The sequence below is a fragment of the Vanellus vanellus genome (genome assembly GCF_965231255.1).
Source record: "Vanellus vanellus genome assembly, chromosome: 8".
Taxonomy (NCBI): domain Eukaryota; kingdom Metazoa; phylum Chordata; class Aves; order Charadriiformes; family Charadriidae; genus Vanellus; species Vanellus vanellus.
Window position 1 is genome coordinate 24,704,786 of NC_138913.1, and position 18,314 is coordinate 24,723,099.

General features: G+C 42.0%; 1 protein-coding gene across 1 annotated transcript in view; it reads left to right on the plus strand.

The window, feature by feature from the left end:
* The window catches only part of LOC309675052 (glypican-5-like), a gene marked incomplete at its 5' end in the record, with an annotated part of 391,179 nt that overhangs the window by 12,137 nt on the left and 360,728 nt on the right, over nt 1–18,314 (plus strand). The window contains one exon of the mRNA XM_082487256.1: nt 12,441–12,602. Coding sequence (XP_082343382.1) covers nt 12,441–12,602 — 162 coding nt within the window. The remainder of the gene's footprint in view (nt 1–12,440; nt 12,603–18,314) is intronic.

Consider the following 18,314-nt stretch of genomic DNA (forward strand, 5'->3'; position numbering starts at 1 on the left):
GTTGATCTAAAGCTTGCTGGGAGCTCCCCCTTGGTGGGTCACAGACCTGCCGTACTCTGTGGCCTTCTCCAATAGCAATAGACCCCAACTGTGATGAAAAGTGTCGATGTCGTTTGTTGGCAGGGCTGTTGGCTTAGATTTGGAAAGTTAATTCTAGAGTCACTGTCACAGGTGCCAAAACATTAGCTGGGTAGCAAGGACTGAATAGGGCCAGCTCGTGTCAGTTTGGCTGCTGCTGCGTCTCTGATGGCTGCCATCCTCAACCCAGCTTCTGTTCTAACTGCCTGCCTCTGGCCTTTCCAAATGTGGATTTGAGCGTAGCCAGAGCTGCCTGCCAGTGTGTATAGCTGGCTTCAAACAGCTCTGCGACACGGTGGACTGCTCTGTCCATCTTGAATGATTAGCTCTGAAGCATCAGTAATGCTGTTAGTTTGGAACAGCGTAACACAAGCAAGAAGGGGAAACATAATCAGGTCAGTGTACTGTGAATGGTGCCTTGTTTTAGTAATGTAAGGGAAGAAAGATGATTTCTTAATTTATGTAACAGGTGCATAAGATCAAAATCAAAACCAGGCTCTCAGAGAACACTGAACACACATAGCAAAAGGCAGTCTCCACTAGGAATTGCTTGCAGTCTAAGCAAACAATGAAAAGGTAAGTATCCTCCTCTTTTACATGTGGGAAACAAAGTGTGGGGACTGAGGAACTTGCCTAAGATTAAACATACATTTAGTATTGCCAAACCTAGGAGCCCATTGAAGGTTTCCACACTGATTTTCAAAAGTTGTTGGTCTGTGGTCCCAGCCTAAAGGCTTTTGGAAGATCTACCAAAGGATCCTGCCTCTCCTCAGTTGCAGCTGCATCTATTTCAGAATCCATTATCTTGGCTCAAGATGGCCCAGCAAGATACAGGCCCTCCTGCTAAACGTACTGCTGGGGTCTGGGAGGGGGTAGTAGGATGCATTATGTGCAGCAAGCTCAGCTGCTTTCCAGCTTGGGGGGGGGTATGGCTGGTGCTCAGAAATCGGGGAATGGCTGCTTCAGGTGGGATTTCCTTGTGGACCTTCTTTAATCCAGTTCTTCATTCCTCATTGCTGCTGCCCTGGGGGAAGCACCAGGTAGACTCTGTTCCTGGTACAACCAGAACGTTTTCTGTGGTCTAGGCAGATGGAACAAAGTAAAGCAAAAACAAATGAGAGAGGGTAGAAGGCCATTTCCACTCCTGACTTCAGAAGAACCATGTGTGTAAATGGAAATACTGTCATGGCCCTTCATTTCACGGGGGCTAGATTAGCTTGCTAATGGGCCCTTGCTGCTATTTGGACCACTTAATACTGTTACCAACTCCTTGATGTGTTTAGGGTTTTAATTGTTTGACCTTCCATTGATTTTAATTGTATGCATGCAACTAAAAATCACAAGTATTTGTCTGAAATCAAGTGCATGTCACTCTAAGGTATTTAAAGTGTTTCTAAATTATTATCCTTCCTAGATTTGTATTTCTGTTAATTTTGACTTTTTTTTACAGTGGGAAGTTGTCTGGGGTTTCCTCGCTATGCTCTTGAAACAATATTCACTTATGAGTTTGACCTGATGAGTTCAGAGCTGTGTTAATCTCAAACTACTAAATACCCTCAGAATCATGAAGCGGAGTTGTGTCTTTAACTATATTTAGTTGTTTTTTATATGACTGCTGATGTCACTGAGTGGCACTGCCGTTGACATCAAGGGGTGCTGAACCAAACTCTAGTATTACTTACCTTGCCTCTTTCCTCCCCTTTTAAGTATTGCTCGTGCTGGTCTAGCATGGAACAAGTGATCAGAGTATAAATCTAGGTTCAGCCTAGAGCATCAGAAACAGCCTCCTGGTCTCTTGTATGTGACCAGTAGCCGGGGGGCTGTCAGCTGGTACTTTTGGGGTGTGATGCATGGTGGCTGTTGCTGGCTACTGTTTTCATTACCTGTAAGTCTTGTGCAATTGTCAGGCACATTTCAACATGGTGTAACTCAGAACAAGCGTTCAGCTCTGCCAGCTGATCCTGCAGGGCTGTGTGGATGTGCAGAGGAACAGACTACCATGGCAGTGTGGGGCCAAACTGCTGAGACAACACTTGCGAGTTTTTTTTCCTTGTGTGTGCCCGTGCTGACTGAGTATTCATCTCTAGTTAGTGTCATGTATATTGGGCTCTTTCCTCTTTTGCCTGGAGTGGGTTTCCTTCCAATGCCTGCGGGTCCAATTCATGACAACAAACTCTAGTTTTACATCAGTGTCGCTGCTCCTGACAGCAACAGAATTATCTGCATATGGAACTGAAGAAAGGGAACAAGATGCAGAGACCTTTTGATACTGTAGCCTTGCTGTGCCTGTTTTAATTAATTACTGTGTCACGGATGATGAAGTTGAAGAATTGGCCGTAGTGAGCAGTGTCTTGCCTAGTGACCAGTTGCTTAGTTTTGGTTCAGCTCTGTAAATGATTGCTATTCCTCTTGTGTAAATAGTATCAAGACCTCATTGTGCTTTCTACAAAATTTTGGTATTTCAGCCAGGTTTTTGGATTTTTTTTCCCTTTCTTATCCCTAAAAATAAAGAAATAAAATGGAAGGGGGGAATGCAATCCTAAAGAAATTAGTTCAAATACTGGTGAAAACTGATGGAAACTGTCCAGTAAGCCTGTGTGTATAACTGTGGTGCATGACTCCAAAATGAGAAATACCAAAAGCATTTGGGATTTGGGCTGTAAAATTAATGCTTCAAGGAAGACTGATACATAAGTTTAAAGGAAAGTTAACATGTCTGAGCACTTGGTTTCATGTATGGATTTCAAGTGAGATGGCAAAAATGGAAGTATTCAAATCTTGGAGGGGAAGGGAGGGTCAGGGAATTCTTATTCCTCGCTTCTCCAATACTACTGTTCTTGCAATTTTTCCTTCTGTGGCTATGGCCCAAAGATCTAATAGTCCCTTGGTCCCTTTAAATTTTTCTTTGCTTTTGTTTCTTCTTCCAGTCTAATATTCTTACAAGTTTTAATGTTGACAGGTAACATGAAAAAGAATAAGAAGTACAATTGAACATGAATGTATCAATATCTTTGAAATTTTTTGTCCTATGCCACCTTATATGGATCTTGCCACAGTGGGTAAAGCATATTAGGAGGCAGTTCCTATATAAAAAAAAAAGGTCATCTGTCATGGGTAAAATGGTGTTAATATTTGAATTACTGTTAGGCTTCAAAGTTGAGATGAATGAGGCAATTCACACCTCAAAGCTATTTTATTTCATTTCCCTGTAGAACTTGATAGACAGCTTTATATTGATTTGCATTCAGAAGTTTTCTTTATAACGGTACAGGGCTAGAAACCTACATCTTTCACTTAAAAACAACTTCAATTTTGCTGTAAACACTCTAATCCACAAAGTGCTACATAGTTATGTTTCAGTTTAGGCTTTTCACCATATGTGGTTTCTGTGGCACTTTCTTCAGGTACTGTAAGGCAGAGTTCTGTGGCAGCGAAATGCTTTCCCACTGGGGAGCAGAAATGCAGTTGTTAGTTTATTGTTGTCCTTGGATGATATGGAACAGGAAGATTTACTACACTTCTTTAGCAAATATTTTGCATGTACTTATGACTTTTGGTGGAAAAAACATACGGGATTTTCTGCTGTGAATGTGGGGCGAGATAATGAAAGCTGAGTCACAGTAGACTCTAAATAAGTTAATGAAAGTTCTTGTAATTTTTCTGTCACCTCTGTATTGCAATTATACATGTCCTAGGAAAGTTGAGGAAGGAGTTGGCATTACAGTAAATAATACAGAAACCCCCTTGATGTAGGCTCACTGACCTCGATCAGCCTGGGTTGTTTTATAAATGTACTTTATGTACATCAGTCTAGTTTTCATGCTTTTATATCAACTCTAGGAGAAAAGAGAAGAATGGGTCCTCAAGAGTGTAAATCTTTTAAATTTGTGTGTACTGTGGAGTTAGCCGAGCCCTTAAGTGTTCACAATCTTACTGTCAGCAAGTGTCCCAGGTAGGCCCACATTGAAAGAATTTGTCTCACTTAGCACGGGGCTGATGTGAGGTTGTTTCATTTAATCACCATTAAATAATTTATCACCCATCTATAGGAGTGTGAGATCTGGAGGTAGTGACCACTGTGCTCTCCCTTGGGCATTGCAGCTAGTGCTTCCCCTGCTCAACACCTGGCACTTACCAGTCTGAGTCTCTTCTCAGCTGCTCAGTTTTAAACATTAACAATTTGGACTGAGGTTCTGTGAGGTAAGTTTCATGCCTCCTGCTACTGAAATTACACTGTTTGTGAGATGAGGGCTGGCAGAGAGAAGACCAGAGGAGGGAGTAGTGAACTGTGGGAAGTTAATCTACCCTCTCTTTGTTCCTTAAGGAGCTTTTTTAGGAGCAGTAGTGCTACCGTCATTTGGCATTGACACTAAAGATGCATCTTCCAACATCCTACTGAAAACGAGGCTGTTTTGGGAATCACCGAAAAGTCTCTAATTGTAGGTGATTTGTAGACATGTTACAGGATTTTTCCATTCTTGTGTACATGTTCTATCTCCTCCTGTTACTCTAGTGTACCAAACTGCATCAGTGAGGGAGGATTTTATGGCCCCCAGCTGCTCAGCGTCACCCACTACTGTGACAGTACATTGTGGGAGCTCCTTGCCTTGCTCCACACGTAATTAGATCAGTTAAAGCAGATCATCTTTTAAAAACAACCTGTTTGAAAGTGCCTGAGGCAGATTAAGGAGTGCTCATGGGATCCATGTCAGAGGTCTGGTAACAGGCATGAGGCAAGCAGTAGTGGTTGTAGCTGCCACCTTGGCTATTTGCCTTCAGCCTCCCAGGTACAGCCAGAGTTTCTAAGGATCAACTGAGAAAACTTGGGAAGAGTGGCACGAGTAGGTCTCTCCCTGCAACAGCTGCTCCTCCTTTGCAGGGAAGCTGAGGCCCATGAGCTGGAAATGTCTTCAACTGCTGTGCTTCTCCAGGACATCCCACAGATATGCAAGCAGTTGGATGAAAGGCAGGCAGAAGAGTAACTGAGTGGCCATGGGGAAGGATGGTAGAAGAGGACCTTGTTTGAGGAGGGTCAGAAGAGAGAATCAAGGGAGTAAAGGGATGAAGTAGCTAGTTAATGGTTGTGTAGGTTTTGGTAAGTGGAGGGACGTTCAGTTTAGGGCAGTCAAGTCCAGGCATGAGGCAGGTTCTATGAGGTACAAGCCTGAGTGAAAAAGCTAATGAGTATAGGCATGCAGTAACCTATGGTGTACGGCCAAAGGTAGTTTGGAAGCTAGGCCAAAAATCAGAATACAAGAGCAGTGAGAACTGGGTAAGCAACAGAGGGAAGTGGAGAAAATCTCAGACACAAAGGTACTTAGCAACAGGCCTAACAATGCTGCATTGTGCAGATGCTGCCCTTAAGACCTGTTTTGGAGAGTTTCTACTCTGGAAGCCAATCAGAGCCAGTACCTGATGGTCTCCAGCTGTCCTGCAAGCTGTGGCACTTGCTGATGCTGCCACCTCTCTGGAGTCATGACATCTAGTGCTTCTTGCTGTTCCCCTTCCTTTCCCACTCAAGGTTTCCGTTCCCCTTGAATTTGCTGGTGTAATTCCAGTGCAATCAGAATGGTCCTCCCATTTTGTGGTTTCCTTATAGGTCTACTCAAGATCTCTTGCACCTAATGCAAGCTATTTGACTTGACTAGTGTTGAAAGCAGCTATGCGTGCTAGTAGTTACATTAGTAGGTCATCTTAGTGGTGATTGATAAAACTGGAAGTGTTAGTCTTTTAGCCTTGATTATTTCAACTGGAATGGCACCATCTGGTCATAGCCTTAGTGATGCTTCAGTGTATTTTAGAATAACAGCGAGAATGTAAAGTCCACTGATCAAGTTAAACAATACCTCTGTTAATGTACAATATGAAAAACAGATCAGAGGAAAGGAAATTTTCATGGCTTGTATTTTCCAAACTGCATTTGTAAGTTACTGTGGATATATGCATGTTGTCAAGCTACAAATAGAGAGAAGGGACAAATTCAGGCTCTACTTTGGAATTTCTTCAGCTCTTTGGCCTTAAAAGTACCTTCAACCTACAGTTTATCTATGTAATCTTTATATTAAAGCTGATAGTGGGATTACTTTCAGAAAATAGAGGGAAGCATTAAAAACAGATTGGAATGTTCTTTCTGCCTAGTCAGAAAATATGTGTGGGAGGGCTGGGGTCACAGTTTACCTGAGGCAGGAAGAACAGACATCTCCCTTTGACTTAGAGAGAGACTCTCAGCTCCCTGGAGCCTACCTGGATGTTACCCCTTGCTCACGGGACCAGAAGGTTTATAGGGTTAGTTGGTATTTAACGTACCACAGTCAGTTGCACCAGTGCCTAATGCTGTGCACCAATCAGTCTGTGGCATTTGCTTCTTCATTATTTTTTTTTTTTCCTGATAATTCCTGGCACACACTACTTCAAGCGTAGTAACTACCATATTTTAAACATTGGCAAATAGAAAGTAGCTGTTGGACTATGCACACGTTGTGCTTGATGAGTTTAATATACTTTGTGTGTCTTCCTAGTTGAAAACATTTTGAGTTGCAGGGGGACTGAGCTGTGGTGTGAGGTTGTGCGGAGTGAGTGGTGCTCCATGCTAGGTGAGGATGGTTTGTGTTTGTGTTCCTGTGGAAGAGTGTTTCTTTACCTCTAGCTGCAAGGCTGCTGTCATGATGGCTTTCGCACTGGTGTGGCTGTGCTAGTGTGGGCTTTTCTCATGCACCAAGCAGTTGCAAGGGGAGCCCTCGTTGGAAATCACTTCCTTTTTCGATTTGGCTTCCTCCCCTAAATTAGTTGGGTTTTAATTGCTGAATGTTCCTCTAGCTGAGGCAGCAGCTGCACCAGACAGATGAGTCTGAAGAAGGATGAAGTATTGGCTCCTGTTCAGCTGGGCTAGACACAACGCAAGGTACTTCTGGCACCTTCCTCTGTTACTGAGGCATAATCAATCTTGGAGTCTTTGAAGACATTTGTACAACATGAAAATCTTAGGTTTTGGACCAAAGCTTTGTTTAGAAATACTGTTGAAAAGTTTGTCAAAATACAAAGGAATAAAAACTATCAGAAGATGGCACTGAGCTTACCTTCTGATCGTGCTTGCTTAGGAGCATTCTGTGCAGTGGAAGCACAGCTTGTTTAAAAAAAAAAAATAAAATCAGCCTATCTTTTTCAAAAAGTTGGTGAAGGTAGATTGATTAGCATGTGTTAAAAGTCTGGCTTTCTGGTTTCAGAATGTAGCTTTTACAGTATGCACAGCATTTTAAAGACAGTGTAGGGCAATTGACATCTCCCCTGTGTGCTAGAAGAACTATTAAATTACATGGTCAGCTAACAAAAAGAATACATATATTTAGCTTTTGGAAGAAGTTCATTTTATTTGCTAAACAGGCCTCTCTGCTTTTAGGAACTTATACTAACTCACCTAGCTTTAATGGCCAAAGTCTCTTTGACTTTATTTGTACCAAAGTTCAGAATGGAGACTGCAACCTCTGCTGATTCCAAACAAACAAAAAAATCCTCAAACACCACACAACAAAATACTCCACAGCTGATTTCAGTAGAGCTGGCCAGATGGACATCAGGTAAGGATGTGTAGTTTTCTGTGCATTTGACACTGGCAGTAATTGTGACAGAGAGGTGTTTGAAGGTTATGCCTTTGACATATATTAAGTGTTTTAGGGTTGCAGAGGAGTTTTGAGTAGGGATCATTATTGCTTTCCAAAATACTTATGCTTTAGACTCCAGTGTAGTATAATTTTTCTTGCTCTTCTGAATGTGACTTTGTTTTTCAAAGTGGAGCAAGATACTTTATCCTGTTCTTTAATAACAGTGAGGTTGTAGAGTCTATAGTTTTCCCACTTTAAAAAAATAAAAAGCTTAGCCATGTTTAACCAGTACTCAAGGGAAAAAACAGACTTGAATGGAAAATTAACGAACATAATCATCAGAGTAATCCTTCCATCTGATCTGAAGCAGAATATTGATTTGTGTTAGGAAAGCTGTAAACATTTTAGAATTGAAGCCCAGGGATGTGCAGTGGAAGGTGTTCTGCTCTGTAAGTTTATGCATAAGAAAGTGAAATAGAGAGGCATCTTGGGATGCAGAGTCTAGCAGAGGGCCCCATTGTGGTTGGGGGATGGAGCACCTGTGGGAATAGAGAGCTGGGTTTGTTCAGTTGTAGGAAGAGAAGGCTAAGGGAGACTGTACTGCTGTCTTCAACTATCTGTTAGGAGGAAATGGAGCCAGATTCTTGCAGGCACACGGTCATACACTGAGAAGCAATGGACGCAAGTCGGAACATGAGAAATTCTCATTACATACATTTTAATTCACTTATTTTTTTATCACGAGGGTGGTCAATTATTGGAACAGGGGCCCTGAGAAGTTGTGGGATCATCTGTCCTTTGAGATGCTCAAAACTTGGCTGGCTGAAGCCCTTATGTAGTTTGACCTGCTTTAAGGGGAAGGTTGAACTAGAGGTTCCTTCCAAACTAAATTATTGGGAAATAAGGGGCATCTTGGGGAAAGCAGGTAAGAAAGTCCTAGAGAGAAATTAGCAGCATCAATTGCTTTCATAATGCTGATGGTAAGTTTTCTTCCCTCATCCACAAATGGTGCTTTTTCTCTGGTGTATAGAATGGCTTTGTTCTTAAACTTCAAGGAGGAGTTTGCCCTTAAGGTTGTCTCCCTATTGCCCATCGGCAGTGCACATACTATGCAGGGACGATTGCTGCGGCGCTGTGGGGTGCTGCGGGTCTCTGGGGTGAGAGCTGTGGTGCTCAGCCTGCGTCTCAGCAGTGCTCATACAGTATGCTGCTCGCTCACCACTAGGTCACCGTGTTCCTCCCCTCTTCTTTTTCTGTTGGAGAGCGTATTTTGCATTAAGATGAAAGAGATGAGATAAACTAATTTTAGTATAAGAGTTATTAAAGACTTCAAGATATTACTAATCAGTTCTAATTTAATCTCAGCACCCAGGCATGCATAGTACTGAAAACTTTTATTAGGTTTCTATAATTGTGTTAAAAGTGATACCCCCCGGCTAGTATTGAAGCAAGTGAAATTGCCAATCTCTGTGCATGACAGTGCTGACCTGATAGTACTGCTAAGGGAGCGGGGTTTGCTCTTTGCTGGTCTTTTAATGCTCTGTGTTTTACATCAGGATCCTTAACTGTCAGGGGTTTAGTGCACTTTCTATTTAAGAGTGCCCTCTGCATCACTTTGGCTCTGGACCAGCAAAACTAATCTTCAGGCTCCAGGAGTATTTATCAGAGGAGATAGCTTGGTGGGGAATCCCAGGAGTGTGGTTCCAGCTGCAATACCCGTATTCTTCTTAAGGCTTTCTGGAGGAGATGCAGGTTCCTCTGGTGCCTTGGTTCAAAGGGGAACGCTATGCGCAACACTGATAGCCGTGCGTAGCTTCTTTGCCAGGACCCACGCATAGTCAGCACAGAGCGCTCTGTATTTCAGACCCTTTTGATACAGGTCTGAGCTTTGCAAAAGCCTTTCAAACAAAAATTCATAGGGAGAAATGCTCTGAGTAACAGCAGCCCGGTGTGGCGGCTGCTGAGTAACAAGTGCAACCTGTCTGCTCAAACACTGATTTGCAAAACTGACGTAGTTGCTCAGCAGTCTGTGCTATAATTTCACATAAGCTTTGTGGTGCCAGCTCAGGGAAGTGGTCCTTCCCCGGTCCCCGGTTCCGTGTGATAGAACAGACATATGCTCATGGGGTGAACTGGATTAGGGAACCAATCCAAGTTAAAATTAGCCTGGCCAAGAAGCTAATTTCAACCTGGGACAGCTTTTCTGGCAGATGAGAGCAGGCGAGCGTGCCCAGCCGGTGACGAGTGTGCAGCCCTCCTGCTGCTGCTTTTAGCCGCCTGCCGGCTTCTGCCAGTGTGCGGTGGTCCCATCTCAAGGGCTTTCAGCGGGGTGTAGGACTTCAGATTTGACTGGGCAGAATTGTTTTTTCTGATTTTTTGAGACTATATCAAAGCGTGAAACAAATCTACCTCCAAAATGGAATCCTGAGTCAGCCCAGTCTGTGACAACTTTGTTTGTTTGTGAACTGATAGAAAAATGTAGGTAAATTGAAATATTTCACTTTGGTTTTGACCTTTTTGACGTAAATTAGCTGCACTTTCAAATGAGAGTTTTAAACTGGAAGCAACATTTTCAAGTCAAATGAGATGTGTTCTCAAACTAGCTTGGTGTTTTTATTTTTTTTTTTTTTTTCCTGGCAAGGGAAATTTACTGAAGCTGCTCCCTGCGGTTTTGGTCTCAATGAGCCGATGGCCTGCAGCTGGCCCTGAGCAGAGCCTGGATGTTTGGATTTTTCTCTACTGCTTTTTCAGTGTGCATCTTTGTACCCTCTTGCTTTTCATCATCATCAACTGTATGTGGAATCTTGCTGCTTTAGCCTACAAGGCCAGCTTATGAGGATTAATGCAGTGTAATTGCTCATTAATATCTCTGTCCCAAGGCCTGGTGCAGGTGCTCTCTGGTGGCCTGTGAGAAATCCTCTGGAGGCATCTGGCCTTTTGGGGAGCCGGGGCTCTTACCATCCGTTCATGCCCTCTGGTCCTGTTGCTGCTGTGTGTGGGGAGGGATTGCCAGCAGTGTTCGTGGCGATGTAAAACCAGAGATCCCCTTGGCCCGGAGGGGTGGCCGGCTGTGCCGAGGAGGTGGCGTGGGGACAGACCAGCTCTGGGCCTGGCAGCAGGGAGGGTGCCAGTGCCGGGCTGCCACCAAGTGCTGTCAGCTATTGAAATGTCCGTTAAAAACCTTGGTGGAGTGGGGAGCTTGGCCACCCTCAGCATGGCATCAGCCTTCCTGGGAAAGGGTGTCTCCTTCCCTGGAGCGGGGCCGAGGCCTGAGGGATGGGGAATGGAGGTGGGCACCTGCGGCGCCTTTCCCTCTGGGCCCCTATTTCCACCTTGAGGTGGAGGGAAGGTAATGCCTAAAATACGCTGGTGCGAGGCTTCCTGCTGGGCTGTTCTTACTTGTTTTACAGGGATATTGCATTGGAAATACCTGCTTTTTAATATTGTGTGGCTATTTCCGGTCTGGTTTTTTTTTATGCATGCCTCTGGATTTGGATTTGTTCTACTTAATAGTCCCTTGGGTTTTTTTCCTCCTCTTCTTAAAACATATATTTGTGAAGCTCCAGAATATATTTATTTGTGGTCTGTAAGAGCTCCTTTCTGGAACTTTCTGGCACCTGCAAATCCCATGGTGTAGAGCGAGTAGGCCCTGAGTGTCCATCACAACTCTGTGTGATGGAGGGTTCCTAATCAAGGACACTAAACTTATTGAAACATATGCAAAGATGAAATGATTAAAAAACCCCACAACCAAAATTGTTCCACAAAAATCAAGTTTTTAATTGACTTTCAGCTTTCTCTGTAGTTGTGAGGTGGGAGTGATTTCAGTGGCTTTACGTTACATGTAGGCAGGCTAGAACTTCATTTCAAAAATGTTAAGACTACTGTTAAGTAGATGGAGACTTGTCTGTATATGGCTAAGTTTAAAACCTGTTCTTTTTGGTTCAGGTGAAGACTCCTTGATTCTCACTATGTGTTAAGTATGGAAATTGAAATAGTTATCTCTGATTTCGTAGTGGTTGATCGTACTCTGGGTCTTTCTCCGTGTAGACTCCGTTTCTTACCTCTGGCCCTAGACAGCTAAATTCAGGCTGCTGCAGAAGTCACTTCTATTTTATTGCAAATATTGCTTCTAGTTTTGAAATCTGATTCAGAAAGGAACTAAACATGTTAAAACTAGAGAGAAAAGGGGGTGGAAAAAAAAATGCCACTCCAGCTACCCTCGTTTTTAGGAGACTCAAATACTTTTTTTATTTTTTTGGGGGGGGGTTGGGGTTGGTGAGCTGCTTAGGAGCTGAAAGATTTTTTGAGATTTCCCCTATTGTAAGAGCTGAATAGGTGGTTCCTTGAGGTACTACACAGGTGAATATTGCATCCTAATTTGAGGCATGGTTTTCACTCAGCTGTTCAAGTTATGATGCCCTTAGCCCAAAGGTGTACAGTGAAAATGTTGCCGCTTTGAATGTGCAGCTTCAGTGATTCTGCTGTGCCCTTGACTGTGTTTAGATGATTTTGTGCCCAGTGCTTTTAACAACAATGTAAAATGTTAGCAGCTGATAATGTGATGTTATCCAAATGTAGGTGAAAGTCATAAATTAGTGTCCTCGAGACAATAACAGTTTTGCAATGTCATTCCTTATGGGTTGTGTTTTGTTTCAAAATTTTAAATGTGGTGGTTGTTTTGACATTTAAGAAGCATTATTTATGTTTATGATGTAACTTGGAAAGTTTTGTAATTATTGTGTTTTTCTTGTTTGCTTTAAGAGTCAGATTTACAGATCTGTCAACATAGAGCACCAACGTGTTGCACCAAAAAAATGGAAGAAAGCTACCAGGCAGCTGTTCGAAGGGAGAGGACTCAAAGTATCCAGGCACTGAATTTTGAACTAAAATACATGATTGTTGGTCATATCACAGCTTTTCAAGGTAGGAACTGTTGAGTTACTGCAGTCCTATGGGTAGTTTATAAAATTATCCTCTGCAATCAAAAGGAAAAGCTCTTTACTTATTTTTTTAATTATTTTTTTTTTTGCATCGCATGCTGTAGTCACTAGCTTATGATTTACTTCCCTGTTTTTTGATGATCCTGCTTTAGGAAAAAGGTGATGGCACTTAATCTTGACTGGTATTTTAAGCATCTGCCTAAATCTAATTAGGAATAGATTTAATCTTATGCCTTGTTCCTAGGATCACTTTAAAAAAGATTGGCATGGATTTTTAAGGCATCTTCAAATGTCATTCAGGTGCCTGATGGTTGGTTGTGCTTTTGATATTATCTTGTGTTGCCAAACTATTTACAGGTGTAGAATGTTAAATGAAAATGCATTTGTTTGTTGATGCTGCAGAATAAGTGCTCTAACTGATATGTCAAGTGAGAAGACAGCTCTCTCTTGATGTCAAAATGTATCACTACCTGGCAGGTTGCATGCAGAGTGATCTGTTTTCAAGAATTAGAGCCACACACTTAAACGTGAATGCATGAAAGAACCAGTGCTGAAAGTCTGTTCTCATAACTCTTGCTGTACTCAAAGCTACCTTGCTATTAACAGGTTGATGTAAGTCTATGTAGCTTCTTCGTACAGATGGTTATTGTACTCATTAAAGGGAGAAAAATTCTACTGTAGGATTGTGCACTATGCAATGTTGAGCACTGGAGACTTTTCTCCAGAAGGGCATTTAAGCATAGACTGTGAACTTTAAATATGAGTTGAGTGATTAAATCAATCATTCAGCAATGAATCCAGCTTACTGACTTCTGTGGGTCTAATTGTGTGCTTAATTTTAACTCACTGCTTTGCTGTGTTTAGTCCTGAGCACCCTTATGGAATGGGTTTTGAAAACAAGCCAGTAGATAGTAAAATACAAAGTGTTTAGGTCTGTATGATTAAGCCTATTGTTACAAGGCACTTTTTATCAAATAGTAGCTTTTTTGTCTAGTTTCTTCTGTTTGAGTGAAAATACTATAAATAAAAGATGTGATTGACAGTTAATAAGAGATAGCATATTATCTAAAATTGACAATAAGCTATGATGGAAGTCTGAAACAGATGTGCAAGGGCAAGATAAAAATTTTCTTCTGATTGTGGTCGTTTACCTTTTTCCTCTGTTCTGCGCTAATGAGTGAGAAGCGGCATTTTAATTTATTGAACAATTAATTTTTGAAAATCTTTAATATCCCTCATGATTTAAAAATTTGGTTGGAGGGTAATTTGGAGGAGCACTGTAGTAAAAGGGTGACTGTTGGCATTGTTAAATGCTTCTAAGTTATTCAAGCAATCTTTCAGTATCATGACTGAATAAAGATAAGGTTAGAATAGATTAACCTACCAGCCCCTTTAGGTCAAGCCAGTGGCTTTATTGTCCATTGCAGATGAAGCCTTTTGATGGAATGAAAGAAGTAGCTAGACATTTCACACAGTTTAAATTTACAAGCATTTTCTGGAAGTGGGTAAATAGGTTGTTTGTAACTGTTATGGCTGGCTTTCTGCCTACATTAGGTGGGAACACTTGAAAAATGTAACTTTTCTCTCTTGCATTGGGAGCTGCTTTTGTTCTTTGGTTTTGTCCCAGGTGTCAGTGAAAAGCCTCTCTTTATCTTGTGCTGTATAAACACTCTGTTGCTAAGAGTAGTACTGTGTGAGACATTTACTGAGAGGGAAGATCTTTGCATTGAATTAACTCTGTCCTCTTGGTCTGTTTTGGTTTGTCGCTATTTTGAATGATAAAGTGTGAATGTGCCAAAAGCACATTTAAAGTCTGAGAAAGGAAACATCCTTATTTTAGAAGCTTTCAGATTTCGCGTTTCTTGCAGCAGTGAGAACTGGCTCAGATTTGCTAAAAAATAGCAATTTATTCATTTGTATTTGGTGGTGTTTACTTGTACAATTTCATGCACAATTTACTGTTCTATATATACATACTTTTAGTACTGTTAGTGTAGTCAAAGCAAAGCAGTAGTTGGCATTGCTGCCTACTGCTGAGGAAAAGAAATCTTAACTGCTTTTTATGCACTTTTAGCAGACAATACTGTTAATGTTATACCCATACTGATAACGTAATTTTCAACACTAATATGGTAGAAGAAATGTTTTTTCAGGAGTCCAGCTTTGAGAACATAGTTGTGGGAATTAAATTTCAGTGGGAAAAGAGCAACTTCTTTGGAGGGGGGGACGGAGAGAATGCGTTGGTTTGGGTTTTTTAAGTTCTCATCTCCTTATTTTCTTCCATGGATGTCAGAAGACACTTAGTTCTGAGGACCTGCAATTAGATACCACAGGTATTAATAGGAAAGAGCTTTCTCATGTGAGTGGGAGTTTTGATATGAGGTCAGTTAAATATTCCCTCTATGCTGCCTGGGTACTGCAGCTGACTGTGGACATTTTGGACTTGAAGAGGTTTTGTTTTGGTTTTTCTTTTTGAAATTGAAAGTGTAGCTTTGCCCACAGCTGAAATAAGACAGTTTTCACAGGTGCTGGATTTAGTTGTGAAAAATAATTAGTCTGTAAGACTTGATTAAATATACCACAGCTGTGGACAGGCTTGTTATATTTGGGCTAAAGCCCAATCTGTACATATGGACAGCCTTAGCACTATGGTTCAATCCTGCTATTCTTCCCCCTTTAAATTTTTCAATATTAGCAACCCAGGCCTTGCTCAAACATTTAATAAATCAAGCTTCTGCATGGATGTTTCTTGCTTGAACTCCTGTCTCTAATACTATTTCTGTTACACCTGATTTGAGTAGGAAGAGGCACATCGGCATCACTTGCAGGCTGTAAAATGCCTGCCCCATTAGTAACAGGACAAGAGGAAGGGAGAGGCAGGAATGAAAGGGCCAGCTGGCTGCTTGGGAAGCATGTCACCAGTCTCGGCTCCTGCAGAATCATACAGTGTCACAAAATATTTTTTTGTGTTTGGCATGTTGAATGTAATCAGGCCCTGGGGGAAGGGTTTCATGGAAAGCTGCTGGATTCACTTTCTCTGAATTTTGGTCCATGGTATAGCCTAAAAGTCATAACCATGGTATTAGTTGCTCTACAAGTGTTATTAATGACTCTCTGCTCCAAATGGAGTCAAAGACAAGATGGAGTAAATGGATGTGTAAGTGTGCCAAACTGTAATAGGAGCAGCATAGTAGAGGAGAATATGTTTTTTGTAATGATCCTAGTATGTCACCCTCTGGCTTTTCATAGGTAGCTTTGTTTTGGATGCATTTTGGAGCAGGTCAGTTTGTCCCATCCAAAGACTTCCCCAGCTTTCTGTCTTTGCTCCTGTGGCTGCAGCCTGAAATGTCCAGCAGAACTATTTAAACGAATGATCAAACAGGATGCTTTCATTTTGCAACTTGCTTTCCCCTTTGATAACCGGAAGATTCTCCTTTGAATTTACTGTTGTCTTTGTCCTGACCTTTTTAAGGCCTGCATGTAAACAAATGTATTGGTTTAGCTTAGATTTATGTCTTTGTGGTGATACTCCATACTACTTGGCGCAGTCATTCTTCTATTCCCCCCTAGTTCCCTCATGCAGTCCCTGCACTCCTTGGGGACGCTTCCAAGCAAGGCAACTGATTCATTGTTAGTGGATTAAAAGTGGCGCGGGTGTGCAGGCTGAGAGTCGCTGTCAGAAGAGGTATCAATAGTCTGATGGGAAAGCTTTGTTGTGGACAGACAGCAGAGAGAAACTTGGCCTCCCTTTTCTGTGTCCTTTACGGAGTGCTAACAGGTGCCGTGTAAGGACCCACAGAAAGCTTGGCTTTGCTCCTGTCATCTTATGCTGAGGCTAATTTGAGGTAATGAGAATCCAAAGACTGGTAATTTATGTGTTCTGTTGATGGTCTCTGCAGAGACGCAGAGCAAGATACTTTGAAACCTACATCACATTTCAGTCAGCAAATTAGCAGGTATGGGCAATACAGGGAAAAGCTTTGAGCTCAGCACTTTAAAAAAAACACCCCACACTATTGTTTGCTGCACTTCTTGTTTTTACAGCAGGCAATACAAATTGTTCATTCACAGCCTCTGAAGAGAAAGCTCTTTCATGAATGAAAGCACATAGATCATAATGCAATAATTTTGTGGCTCTTCTCTGAAGTAGCATTCATTTGACCTTGGGGGGTCAAATGGCAGGACCAGGCATTCCATATTCTCCTAGCTGTAGGAGGGTAGATTACCTTTGTAGCACTGTTCCTCTCACTCCTAACTCAAGGAATATGGCAAAGCTGCACTTATGTTCTGGTTTATATGGAACGGGGAGATGCTAGTTGGGAAAGCTCCTTGCTGCTATTTCTAATAGCAGGAGTTGCAGTCCCATGGCTGTGCACATGCAGCGTTTTGCCGTGTTTTCATCTGATACAAGCAGGTAACTGGGACAGACATGAATGGTGCAAGGCAGAGGGGGGAACCTAGTTGTAGCAGTGATGGAGGCCAGGACTCCTGGTTGTCAGTAAAATGCCTGAAACTTAATGCCCAGTTGAATCTAAAAAGTCCTTAAGCACAAGGCTTTTGATCTGGCGTCCTCCCTGGTGAATGGGAAAGGTCAGCTGGTTTGTGTGGATCTTGGGCTGGATACCATTTGTGGGCACAACTCATCGACTGACCTGAACATTCCCAGAAATAAATAATGTAGTACACTGGCACTCAGAACCATATGGAGTCAAAAACATTCTCTGTTTTAATTTGTCTGAGTTGCAGTGTTGCTGACACTTATTTTTATTGAAATTAGGAATATTATCTTGAAATAGGGGTGGCTGGTTAATAGTGTTGAAGTGCAATAAAATTTACAAAACAGAAAAGTCTTGGCTGGAGAAGTGCACTCTGGTTTGTAGTTAATTACTATATGAAGTGTAGTCACAATGCTGGAGATGGATGCAGTCCAAAATCAATGAGCTATTTAAAAAAAAAAAAAAAGCCAGCCATCACCAACAGAAACCTGCCTGCCATCACCAATGATGCCTCTGGTCGCCTTTATTTACTGCTGGATTATAGAAATGCAAAAGTGTTGTTTTTTAAATAGTTCTTTTTCTAGTCCCGTAGTACTTGGTCTTTAATGCAGTCAAATTGTTACCCACCCCTTTCCACTTGTATAACCCTACTAAGAAGAGTTTTGTACTCTGCTGACCTTTGAGCGGAAAGCTGGCTGAGATGTATAATTTGGTTTTGGCTCAATGCAAAAATGACTCCCTACAGAGAGAGAGATAGGAGAGAGAGGCTCCATTAGAGTATTTCTGTCCACCTCCTGTATACTATTCATTCCTATTCCAATGCACCAACCAATCTGTTTTCTAGCTGGAGTGAAAGCCTGTTTTATGTATGCAGCCCGAGGGAGGCTGGAATATTCCTTTTTAGCTGTAGTCTCACGTGTGTGAACTGCATGCACATGGACTGCTGCTGGCTGCCTTGTGTGGGGCTCTAGGTGGGAGAAGACTGTCTTTATATGACAAAACCAGCCTTTTTTTTGGGCTTCTGCCATTCTCTGTTGAAATGTGAATATAGCTCTTCATAGGTGTATTGGGGGAAGTGTCTAGCAGCTTCTCACAGAAGCCTGTAGCCCCCCACTCCCAAAACCTTGCCATGCAAACCCATGTCTGATAGAGCTAATGCCAGCTGGCTCTAAGATGGACCTGCTGCTGGCCAAGGCTGA